The sequence below is a fragment of the Schistocerca serialis genome, chromosome 9 (assembly GCF_023864345.2).
Source record: "Schistocerca serialis cubense isolate TAMUIC-IGC-003099 chromosome 9, iqSchSeri2.2, whole genome shotgun sequence".
In the NCBI taxonomy this organism is placed as follows: Eukaryota; Metazoa; Arthropoda; class Insecta; order Orthoptera; family Acrididae; genus Schistocerca; species Schistocerca serialis.
The window spans coordinates 34,799,493-34,813,039 of NC_064646.1; the positions used below are offsets into that span (position 1 = coordinate 34,799,493).

At 38.9% G+C, this 13,547-nt stretch overlaps 1 protein-coding gene across 1 annotated transcript in view; it reads right to left on the minus strand.

Annotated features, from left to right (window-relative positions):
* The window catches only part of LOC126418787 (midasin-like), a 192,985-nt gene that overhangs the window by 66,521 nt on the left and 112,917 nt on the right, over positions 1–13,547 (minus strand). The window contains exons 21-22 of the mRNA XM_050085718.1: positions 6,997–7,231; positions 824–952 (exon numbers count right to left, since the gene is read on the minus strand). Coding sequence (XP_049941675.1) covers positions 824–952; positions 6,997–7,231 — 364 coding nt within the window. The remainder of the gene's footprint in view (positions 1–823; positions 953–6,996; positions 7,232–13,547) is intronic.

The window sequence follows — 13,547 nt, forward strand, 5'->3', positions numbered from 1 at the left end:
TAATAAAGCAAGAGGCTAAAAGAGAACAGGGTCCATGTCACATGAGCAATTCGAAATTCAACTTATATTGATGTAATATACTTTAATATTACTGATGTCCATTACATGGACATCACTTTCACCAAACTGTTAAATGATTAACTGACAACACCAACTGAAAACTTCTATATTATCCAGAAAAGGTACATTTTAAAGTTTTTCCTTATTCCATAATGTGCCATTGCTCAAATAGGAAGAACACACACAATAATCTTAACAATGGAAAGTCCAGTTTGGAATATCAACAATTATGGAAAGGATAGATTGCTATTCACAGTAAACAGTTAACTTGCAGTTCGGCACAATGAAAAGATTTTTGCACGCTTAACTTTGAGCCACACACACACAAAAGCAGACACACATCAGTCCCACATGACCACCATCTCCGGATGCTTTAGCTGGCAGACAGGCTAAAGCGGCCAACGATAGCAGTCATGTGTGTCTCAGATGTGCCTCCTTGTGTGAATATCTCTCTCTCTCTCTCTCTCTCTCTCTCTCTCTCTCTCTGTGTGTGTGTGTGTGTGTGTGTGTTTTTTTTTTTTTTTTTTTTTTTTTTTTTTTTTTTTCCTTTCTTTCCGAAGAAGGCTTTAGCCAAAAGTAACGGTCTTTTTGTTGTACCCATCTGCAACTCAATGTGTCACCTTTACAGTAAGTGGCAATCTATCCTTTTCATAATTACACATAATAATCTATGTAGCCACATACATATATCTCATCAGAACTACTAATAACTAATTTTCAATGTTTCTGATAAAAATATGCCATAAGAGATCCAATCACAGACCTTTCATTTCATCAATATCAAATGGGTTTTCTTCATTTGCTTCTGCATCATCTTTTCCTGCGCCATCATCCAGTTGTAGGTCTTCTGGTAGGTCAAATGCTTCAGGCTCAGGCTCTGGTGGTTGTTTGCCTGCCAAAGAAATAAAGTTTATAAAATAAAAGCAACAGTTTATAAAATAAAAGCAACACTGCTCTGCCTGTCATCCATTCTCTTAGGCGACAAACAAACTGTAATATAAATGATTAAGGATGTGGAACAACAATGAAGACTGTTCCACACAATTTTTAGCAAACTGTCGAATGTCAGTAACCTTGTGCCATGATATTTTGATGCACAGTCTTCTGGCCACCCCCGGGGCAGATGTGGACTCTGACCACAATCTATTGGTTATGAACTGTAGATTAAAACTGAAGAAACTGCAAAAAGGTGGGAATTTAAGGAGATGGGACCTGGATAAACTGACTAAACCAGAGGTTGTACAGAGTTTCAGGGAGAGCATAAGGGAACAATTGACAGGAATGGGGGAAAGAAATACAATAGAAGAAGAATGGGTAGCTTTGAGGAATGAAATAGTGAAGGGAGCAGAGGATCAAGTAGGTAAAAAGACGAAGCTAGTAGAAATCCTTGGGTAACAGAAGAGATACTGAATTTAATTGATGAAAGGAGAAAATACAAAAATGCAGTAAGCGAAGCAGACAAAAAGGAATACAAACGTCTCAAAAATGAGATCAACAGGAAGTGCAAAATGGCTAAGCAGGGATGGCTAGAGGACAAATGTAAGGATGTAGAGGCTTATCTCACGAGGGGTAAGATAGATACTGCGTAGAGGAAAATAAAAGAGACCTTTGGAGAAAAGAGAACCACTTGCATGAATATCAAGAGCGCAGATGGAAACCCAGTCGTAAGCAAAGAAGGGAAAGCAGAAAGGTGGAAGGAGTATATAGAGGGTCCATATACAAGGGCGATGTATTTGAGGCCAATATTATGGAAATGGAAGAGGACATAGATGAAGATGAAATGGGAGATATGATACTGCGTGAAGAATTTGACAGAGCACTGACAGACCTACATAGAAACAAGGCCCCAGGAGTAGACAACATTCCATTAGAACTACTGACAGCCTAGGGAGAGCCAGCCCTGAAAAACTCTACCATCTGGTGAGCAAGACTTATGAGACAGGCAAAATACCCTCAGACTTCAAGAAGAATATAATAATTCCAATCCCAAAGAAAGCAGTTGTTGACAGATGTGAAAATTACCGAACTATCAGTTTAATAAGTCACGGCTGCAAAGTACTAACACGAATTCTTTACAGATGAGTGGAAAAACTGGTAGAAGCTGACCTCGGGGAAGATCAGTTTGGATTCCATAGAAATGAGGCAATACTGACCCAACGACTTATCGTAGAAGAAAGATTAAGGAAAGGCAAACCTACGTTTCTAGCATTTGTAGACTTAGAGAAAGCTTTTGACAATGTTGACTGGAATACTCTCTTTCAAATTCTAAAGGTGGCAGGGGTAAAATACAGTGAGCGAAAGGCTATTTACAATTTGTACAGAAACCAGATGCCAGTTATAAGAGTCGAGGGGCATGAAAGGGAAGCGGCGGTTGGGAAGGGAGTGAGAGATGGTTGTAGCCTCTCCCCGATGTTATTCAATCTGTATATTGAGCAAGCAGTAAAGGAAACAAAAGAAAAATTCGGAGTAGGTATTAGAATTCATGGAGAAGAAGTAAAAACTTTGAGGTTCGCCGATGACATTGTAATTCTGTCAGAGACAGCAAAGGACTTGGAAGAGCAGTTGAACGGAATGGACAGTGTCTTGAAAGGAGGATATAAGATGAACATCAACAAAAGCAAAATGAGGATAATGGAATGTAGTCGATGGTGGTGGTTAGTGTTTAACGTCCCGTCGACAACGAGGTCATTAGAGACGGAGCGCAAGCTCGGGTTAGGGAAGGATTGGGAAGGAAATCGGCCGTGCCCTTTCAAAGAAACCATCCCGGCATTTGCCTGAAACGATTTAGGGAAACCACGGAAGAATGTAGTCGAATTAAGGAAATGAGACACTTAAAGAAGTAAAGGAGCTTTGCTATTTGGGGAGCAAAATAACTGATGATGGTTGATGTAGAGAGGATATAAAATGTAGACTGGCAATGGCAAGGAAAGCGTTTCTGAAGAAGAGAAATTTGTTAACATCGAGTATAGATTTAAGTGTCAGGAAGTCGTTTCTGAAAGTATTTGTATGGAGTGTAGCCATGTATGGATGTGAAACATGGACGATAAATAGTTTGGATAAGAAGAGAATAGAAGCTTTTGAAATGTGGTGCTACAGAAGAATGCTGAAGATTAGATGGGTAGATCACGTAACTATTGAATGGAATTGGGGAGGAGTTTGTGGCACAACTTGGTAGGACATGTTCTGAGACATCAGGGGATCACAAATTTAGCATTGGAGGGCAGCGTGGAGGGTAAAAATCGTAGAGGGAGACCAAGAGATGAATACACTAAGGATATTCAGAAGGGTGTAGGTTGCAGTAAGTACTGGGAGATGAAGCTTGCACAGGATAGAGTAGCATGGAGAGCTGCATCAAACCAGTCTCAGGACTGAAGACAACAACAACAACAACAACAACAACAACAGCTAAACAAGAGATGAGATTCTATAACCACGCCAGAGCCTTTGAATGTGCAGACCACAAATTCTTTTTAGTAATCTAACATATTTTGGTATTAAAGATATCCCTTTTTGGGGGGTCTCACAAGGATTTGTACTGGGTCTAGACTTATCCTTAAACTACAATGACTTTAAAGGGCAGCTCAAAATCTGTAACGATCACTGACCACACGAGCATACCACTAAAGGGTCCAATGTTAACATTACCTGACAGCTCAGCTCAGATGATAGCCACACAATCCTATTAGTGGTTCACAATGAACAGTTAAAATCTTAATTCAAAAGCTCATACTATGCCATTACAAACAAGCAGAAAGCAGCTGGTGGCATCAGAACAGAGCATCAAGCTGAATAACAAGTTATTCATATACTCATTCGGCATTTACAAAGGCAACCATCAGATTAAATACTTATATCTAAAACAAAGATGATGTGACTTACCAAACGAAAGTGCTGGCAGGTCGATAGACCTGTTTGTTTTAGAGATATTTTTCCCACGTGGAATGTTTCCCTCTATTATATTCAGATTAAATACTTAGTGTGATTTAATAGCTCAAATCTTCTCATAGCTTTGTACTAAATTACAATACTATGTTATTGTAATTTTATATTATATTGCAAATATTCTTTAGCCATCCTAAGGCTGATTCTGTATATACCCTTCAGTTCACAGAATTCACATACAAGTAAATGGCCAACTGATTGGATTCTACCACACTCACACCCCAGACCATCCAAAAGGCCCTATTTGTTAATCAGTTCCTTAAATTTGGCAAAACTCGTTCCAATATAATTCAAAGTTGTCCTCAATTTTCTCATTAGGTTGAATCCTTCAGTCTTCTTGTTGGTGTCACTCACCAAACTTTGGTTCTTATGTTCACTTGCAGACCATAGTTCTTTCCAAGCTGCCTTTAACTCTGCCTTTCAGTTCTTCATTCATTTTCCACAAAAGTTACCTAGATTTAAGTCTGTTTGTAGGTGTCAGGATTTGGTGTATAGAGACTTTTGGGCTGTCTAGGATTAACTGTTACCACCGAATTTCAGGAGGCTCTGTATTTGCTAGGATGGAAAGCCAGACACATTTGATGGCCGTAAGTGTTCCAGAGATTATCCACATTGCCTCTTTCAGTTTGGATGTCCACTTTCGCTACATATGCACTTCTTATACAGACTGGTGAACAATATTCAGCCATCTTCAACTTTTTTGGTCCTGTCTTCCTCAGTTGTGTGTAATATTACGGTATATTGATAACTTTTACTTATGGACCGTCTGACAGCAACTGAATAAAACACAATTTTAGTGCCATACGCGTTTCGCCTTTATTTTCTGCAAGGCATCATCAGTGGCCTGGAATATGTACATATGTTAGCTATTTTATTTACATTTTTGTCACTGTGCCTATAGGTTATAAACAGTTCTTGTGGTTGGTATTTCCTATTAAGTAGTAATGTTTTGAACTGTACTTACAGGTTGTGTGGACAGTTTCTTACATATTACGCTCCTGTTGCAGTTTTGGTGTTGTTGTTCTTGTTATGAATGCCAATTTGCAGTTTTTTCCACATTCCACAGCACTCTGCACTGAACGCTTGTTTTAATGCAGTGTTTTGGTTTCTGTTGCCGACTGTCAAATGTTTCTGCCAAAGATCAAATATCAGATACTTCAATAGTTACTCTCATAAGTTTGGCAATAATATCAGATACTTCAATAGTTACTCTCATAAGTTTGGCAATAATATTTGATCTTTGGCAGAAACATTTGACAGTCGGCAACAGAAACCAAAACACTGCATTAAAACAAGCGTTCAGTGCATAGTGCTGTGGAATGTGGAAAAAACCGCAAATTGGCGTTCATAACAAGAACAACAACACCAAAAATGCAACAGGAGCGTAATATGTACGAAACTGTCCACGCAAACTGTAAGTACAGTTCAAAACATTACTACTTAATAGGAAATACCAACCACCAGAACTGTTTATAACCTATAGGCACAGTGACAAAAATGTAAATAAAATAGCTAACATATGTACATATTCCAGGCCACTGATGATGCCTTGCAGAAAATAAAGGTGAAACGCGTATGGCACTAAAATTGTGTTTTATTCAGTTGCTGTCAGACGGTCCATAAGTAAAAGTTATCAATATACCGTAATATTCAGTCACACTGTACACAAAGGCTAATGCCAAAGTGCTCATTCCACAACCCCATACTGTTCCATCCAATTTCGACAGGATAGGTTGGCAGGACTTCTGTCCAAGAAGTATCTCTTATGGTACTGGTTTCTAAAGACAATGGTATTGGTGCTTTTGAATATTTCTACTCCCTGCAGAATTTCCTTCTGAAACAGAACATGTAATGTGAATGATGTATGTATTCAGCGGAAGCAAATGGCTAGGAAATTATGTAAAGTAGATAACTTATTTCCCAGTACATTTATTTCTTAATTCCTTTTTTTTTTGTCATTAATAATAAAAATCAGTTTCAGATGAAATGAGTTCTCAACAACCTCAAAACAGGGCACGAAAATGATCATTTAGAGTTCACCTTTTTGTCTAGATATCAGAGTGAAGTTGTGTTCTCTGGTGCAAAAATATTTGGCTAACCCCATCTAACATAAATCAAGAAACTGGGAATCGCTGCCAATTTAAAAGGAAACTTACAAATCCCTCATTACTTACTCTTCTTACAAATTATATTCTTTTGTTGAAAATTCCTGTTAATTATATGATTGGTAGCACCCGTGTTCACTGTAAAGCTGCATGACAACAAATTGGGGGGAGGGGGGTGTCAAAGGTCATGACATGACCCTATAGACACAATTCTTAGCGCATGAAGATAGAGGAATAATTTTGTTTTCGCAACAACAGTGTGTACTCTAATTCGTGTGCTAGCCAGAAGTCATTTCTCCAGTTGTTTTTGCACGTACCTTGAAAATCATCTTGCCTAAAAAGAATCTGAGTCACCCACAGCATTGCTTTTCAACCAACACAGCTGCATGCACCAGCTACTGACTGTACTTGCCCTAGAATTCTTTGTGAGCATCTGTCTTAACTTCAATGTGTAGGCTTTTTATTGAAGATCCGCTTGGCAATTCTATACACTGTCAGTTCGCGTATACCAATTATTGCAACAATTGCCTTGGATTCTCTTAAATGAACACTTGAGACCTTTTGACCATGTCAGAAGTCCTGGGGGCATGGCCTTCCAAGAGGCACTTCATTGCCCGTATGCTGGAATCTGAATTTCGGATATTTAAACACAAATTATTTCTGTTATTTAGTGCCCAGTGCAAAAGCTTTGAACAGTCAAGCTCCTACACTATTCCACAATTTGTTTCAACAGCTTGGCCATTTCAAGATTACCACGTTTACTTGGCAGCGCAGAACCCCAATAATGTCCTCTGCTAGAAGCAGAGTTTAATGACACTCCCTTTAACATATAATTTTGGAATTTGCACAGTAAAACTTAGAAACCATTTGATAAGAGTTAATGACTTACCATGATATGGGTCAATCTGATCATCATCTGGCTCAGGTTCATCCATTTCATTAATTTCTGGACGCTGTTGTTTGCGCTTTTCATCACCACTCCCAGCTTCTTCATCACTCTCTTCATCACGTTTCCTTTTGCCATTGGCTGCTCCAAGTTCTGGTTCTCCATCCTTCTCTCCCCCTCTGGCATCATCTTCAGGCATTTCCTCTTCTTTCTCATCCTCTGAGTCACTACCCCACACCTTCATAAAGTAACAATAATAGTTACAGCATTTATATTGTACTGCTAGTTTTAAAACCAAACTACAAAGTCAAATGTAGAGATTGTTATTATAACAATATGAATGGGACAGAGTGCTACTCATCACTTAAGAGGAAGCGTTTAACAACAGGCAGGCACATTTATACATTAGCACTCAAAAATATTTTGACAAACATATTAATTGGATTAATTACAAACAAATATTACACATTTAAATCAGTAATTTATTTCATTGATGGATATTCAATGTTCTATAGAGCAGTGACCAAGTATCCCTTGTTCGCAACATAATAGAGTGCAATTTTTTTAACGTGGACAATGGTGGAGCAAAAGTATTTTGACATTGTTGAAAAATATTTTTAACACATAATTATCATCTACCATAATAAGCAAATAAATATTTAGTGGAATATCCCTTGGCTTTTATGACAGCCTCACAGCATGCCGGTACTGAGTCTACCAACTTTTGGAATCGATCCATCGGAGTTTTATCCCACTCATTTTTGAGAGCTTCTTGAATAATTTTTTTTCTTATTCTGTGATCCAACTCCTCCCCCATATGTTCTATAGGATTCAAATCTGGACTTTGACTTGGCCACTCCAAAACCCTGATTTTTTTTGCGCTTAAAAATAAATCACTAATGCACTTGGAGTTGTGCTTGGGATCGTTATTTGTTGAAAATAGCATCCAGCTGTCATGTGGTGTTTAGCGTATGGTAGCATTTGAGTCTTCCATAGTTTTTCGTAAATGAACCCATCCATATTACCTTGAATTCGAACTATTGGTCCAACTTCAGAGTGTGAAAAACATCCCCAAATCATCACACCTCCATATTTGACCATGGGAATTAGGTACCGAAAGTCATAGCTTTTATTTACAGGATGTCGAATATACTTGGTACCATCAGATGACATTAAATTAAATTTGCTCTTGTCACTCTCCAGTCTGAACTTGACCATGATCTGGGCCCATTTGCAAGTCAGCACTTCCTGCTTTTCATAGACATTAAAGGCTTTTTCGTCGGTCTTCATCCATGTACTCCAATGAGTTTCAAGTGTCATCTGACAGTGAGAATGTGAGTGTCGATGTTATATTTTTCTTTTAATTCTCTTTGTATCATTACAGCTGACTTGCAAACATCGCTTGTTGATAACTTTTTTATGATATGATCTGTTTTAGGAGATATTTTTTGGACATCCACTGTGAGGCTTATTTTTGACAGTCTTCCGTTTATTATATAATTTGTTCTATGTACTAACAAGCTGACAACACACTTTAAAAATACGAACAACTTCGGTTTGTTTCAGTCCTTGCTTCAGTGCATTTATCAAGATGTTTCTAAAGTCACTAGAATATGTATAAAATGCATATTTGAACCATCAGCTGTTTTTATTTTAAGTGATGATGATCCAAGACCAAAACCGGTAGATGTCTGTGTTTAAAGGAAAAACAGCTGATGGTTCAAATATGCATTTTATACTTTAGGTAACAGCTGTTGACAGCAACCTTCCAAAAGTGTCACTGGAATATTCCTTACATTTCGGTATATTTAAACAACCACTATAAGTAAATATCACTAGCAATCAGAACTAAGAAGCAAGTAACATCCACGAATTCATGGAGAAAACTGTGTGTCAATATACTTTTGAGCTCACTGAAAGTTGCATTCAACCAGCAGCACAGAATGTAAACAAACAAGTCACAATCTGACACCTTCGAATAGTCACAGTTATACTGTTCTCCACTATACTCAAGATACTGTCTGGTAGCATCTTATTTTAAAAGAAATAATAACGAATTTTATGTTGTCAAAATACTTTTGAGTGCTACTTTACGTAGACTGCTGGGCTGAAACTATTTTAAATGTGCCAGTCTGCTGCTCAATGCCTCCTCTAAGTGGTGAGCAGCACTCTATTCCTTTCATATTGTTATCCCATTGCAGATTTACCATTGTTTCAAATTGATACTATGCAATTCTTCCATCTCAAATACAATAATGTCCTGTTATTATATTGAAATATTCCATGTATAAATGCACTTACAATAAAATGGCAATGTTAGTGCTTAACATATTGTTCAGGGAAAAAATAATACTATCTGAATGTTGGGTGCAAGATGAGGCAGTTGTCTGAGGTGATGAGTCGCACCTGTGTGATTCGCAAATATCCGAGAGAGCCGTTCTGGTTCACAACAAAAACCCTGAGCACAATGCCACAGCATCACACTTATGCTTCACCAAACATAAAGTCCCACATTTGTGTCTTTTATGAGTGTACACCTTTTCCACGTGAAGTGGCTATGTCTTTTGAGTTCTCTCTTTTTCATCAAAAATAACAAATTTTTTTGTGCAAAATAATTAATTTCAGTTTGGTTTCTCTCAGTATAGTACAGTCATTTTGTTTCATTTTGCACAAAATTCAGTCCATGCCATTTCTTTCATTGCTAGAGAGGTTCACTGCAAAAGGCAATAGTTAAGGATATCATAAAAATCACACCTTGTACATTTCAGGTATCTATTTCTATGGTCAGGGTTGTCTTGGGGAACATGTTTCTCAGATTGCATGAAACATAAGGGCTCAATAATGTAAAGTGAACAGACATGTGTAAAGTGACTGTAGGTCGAAGATAAAGAAAGAAAGCAAATTTCTACTGAAAATGGGTGCTGCAGACATCCAAGAATATCTGAAGGTTTTCAACTACCCTTCCAAAACAATGTGTAGCACTGCTTCACACTATTTTGTATATCGTCTACACATACTGCATGTAAGTGAAAATTGCAACTTAACACTGACACTGTCCACAGATACATGCTACGAATAAATGCATTCATTCTTGCTTTGACCCAAAAAATAATTATTATTCCAGATATCCATGAATATACCTGCGGGTACCTGGAGCCGTGGTAATAGGTTTTTAGTGTATAGGGAAGTACACTATGTGATCAAAAGTATCCAGACACACCCAAAAAACATACATTTTTCATATTAGATACATTGTACGGCCAGGTACCCCATTCAGTGACCTCAGTAGTGATTAGACATCGTGAGAGAGCAGAATGGGGTTCTCTGCCGAACTCATGGACTTCGAACAGAGTCAGGTGATTGGGTGTCACTTGTGTCATACGTCTGTACATGAGATTTCCACACTCCTAAACATCCCCAGGTACACTGTTTCTGATGTGGTAGTGAAGTGGAAACATGAAGGGACATATACAGCACAAAAGCATACAGGCTGACCTTGTCTGTTGACTGACAGAGGCTGTCAACAGTTGAAGAGGGTTGTAATGTGTAATAGGCAGACATCTCTCCAGATCATCACACAGGAATTCCAAACTGCATCAGGATCCACTGCAAGTACTACGACAGACTGGAGGTGAGAAAACATGGAGTTCATGGTCGAGCGGCTGCTCATAAGCTACACATCATACCAGTAAATGCCAAATGACGCCTCACTTGGTCTAAGGAGCATGAACTTTGGACGATTGAACAGTGGAAAAACGTTATGTGGAGTGACAAATCATGGTACACAATGTGGCGATCCAATGGCAGGGTGTAGGTATGGCGAATGCCCGGTGAACGTCATCTGCCAATGTGTTTAGTGCCAACAGTAAAATTCGGAGGAGGTGGTGTTATGGTGTGGTTGTGTTTTTCGTGGAGGGGGCTTGCACCCCTTGTTGTTTAGCACTGCACTATCACAGCACAGGCCTACATTGATGTTTAAAGCACCTTCTTACTTCTCACTGTTGAAGAGCACTTCGGGGATGGTGATTGCATCTTTCAACACGATCAAGTATCTGTTCATAATGCACAGCCTGTGGCGGAGTGGTTACAAGACAATAACATCCCTGTAATGGACTGGCCTGCACGGAATCCTGAGCTGAATCCTACTAACACCTTTGGGATGTTTTGGAATGCCGACTTCATGCTAGGCCTCACCGACCGACATCAATACCTCTCCTCAGTGCAGCACTCCATGACGAATGGGTTGCCATTCTCCAAGAAATCTTGCAGCACCTGATTGAATGTATGCCTGCAAGAGTGGAAGCTGTCAGCAAGGCTAAGGGTGGGCCAACACCATATTGAATTCCAGCATTATCAATGGAGGGTGCCACGAACTTTTAAGTCCTTTTCAGCCAGGTATCCGGATACTTTTGATTACATAGTGTAGCATCCGCAGTGACCAAGTGGGGAGTCTCATTGTAACAGGATGGGGAAAGGTGGCAAAAAAAGTAAATAGTTGTTGGATTCTTATAAGGAGACTACAGACAACTGGTTGTAGATGCTGGTTAACCAAGACTCAGCATTTTTCTGTGATATGACTGTAATCAACCACGACAGGATGACCAGTAGAGAGACAGTGGTCTCAGACAATATAATTAGATAGTTCCAAATTCCACACATCATTTTGCATGACAGATCGTAATGATGTGGAACAAATTATTTTATGTTCACATCGCAAATTGATTTGTAGGTATGGTTAGATTCAAAATATTTTAAAGTTGTTGTTGTAGTGGTCTCCCCTCCCTGCCAAAAAGAAAAAAAATATACAGATTATGTGTGTTAGCCATCACCTTTTACAAATTACAGTAATAAAAATTCTTCTAGAAGGAGTTATCAAGGAGAAACTTTTTCAGTTTGTTTTCAGACTTTACTTTGCTGTCTGTCAGACATTTTACATCACTGGGTAAGTGATGAAAAATTTTTGTTGCAGTATTGTGCACTCCTTCCAACAGACAACCTTAACATGGAATAATGAATGTCACTTTTCCTTCTGGTATTGTAATTACATAGATCACTGTTCCTTTTGAACTGTAGTGGATTACTTACAACACACTTCATGAGGGAATAAATATACGTGAAGCAGTTGTCAGCATGCCCAACTCCTTTAAGAGAAGTCTACAATTTGATCTTGTGTGAGCACCACATACTGTGGAACCTCGATTGTACGTTCCCCAATTTTACGTTTTCTGCAATTCTACATCATAAATTCGTAGCTCCTGTGAAAAACCTGCAAGATCAATGCTAAAAATTCCCTGATATTGCATTTCTTCCTAATAAGGTTTACCTCGATTCTAAGTTCTTGCTCAACGTCCTGCCTGACTTCATCCCATTTTCTTCCTATTGACATTTGATGTGACTGAACAAGTTATGGTTCAAATGGCTCTGAGCACTATGGGACTTAAGATCTGAGGTCGTAAGTCCCCTAGAACTTAGAAATACTTAAACTTAACCAACCTCAGGACATCACATGCAACCACGCCCGAGGATGATTCGAACCTGTGACCGTAGCAGTCGCGCGGTGCCGGACTGAAGCACCTAGAACCGGTCGGCCACTATGGCTGACGAACAAGTTAAAAGTGGCTCATATAACAGATGGTTCGCTCCACTGGTGGTGGCAACATTAAGAGGATATTTTAGGCCACTGTGGGGAGAGGAGGTGTGAGAAAGGAACTGATGTAATCCACGGTCGGTGTTGCCAACACAACTTTCAACATTTAGCTTCACCACGCAATTACGATACAACTACTGCTACGTTGCAGCGGTAATGGAAAAACAAGACAGTTGAGGCAAAGTGTTCTGAACTGAGCTAATACATGATGAAAGGGCCCAGCCACCATCTTTTCTTGTGCCACTTATAATTCAGTCTCATCTTTTTGCATGTATTTCTGAAGTATTGTATTCAGCAACAATATCAATCGTCAACCTTTCAAATTCAAACACCGAGTCTCAAAGAATCTGATCGGTCATAATCGAGAAAACATCACCCATTTCCTGCTACTGAACTCTTATTGGCTGGTGACTTGTTAAGTCATCCATCAGCCAGCACAGCCACCACACCATACTAAAACATGTCAAATGAGCTCACCTATTAGATGTGTGGAGAGGGGTAATGGCCCTTCAGTGATGGGAGTGCAGGTAGACGTGAAAGCATTTTGTGAAGTGCTAAAACTATACTTTTCATGCAGATGAAGTGCTATGACAGAGATGTCACACGGAAATAGATCAAGGATTTTGCGATAAAACATTTTCAAGACTTTCATGTTCAAATCTGACATGATAGACTTGCAACAACTACATACACTAATCGTATAAATACTTTACGCCACACACGCTGTAGATCGTAAAGACTGGCAGCAGTGATACAGGGTATGAAGTGAAACTATAGCGCCTCAGCTTACTTTCAAATATACATTTTACAGCGTACAGAAATTCACTAAGCTGCCTTCTAATAAGCTTGTAACGTCAGTTGGGGAAGTAAATTCATTTCTTCATGTCTCTGTTTCTCTCATCAAGCC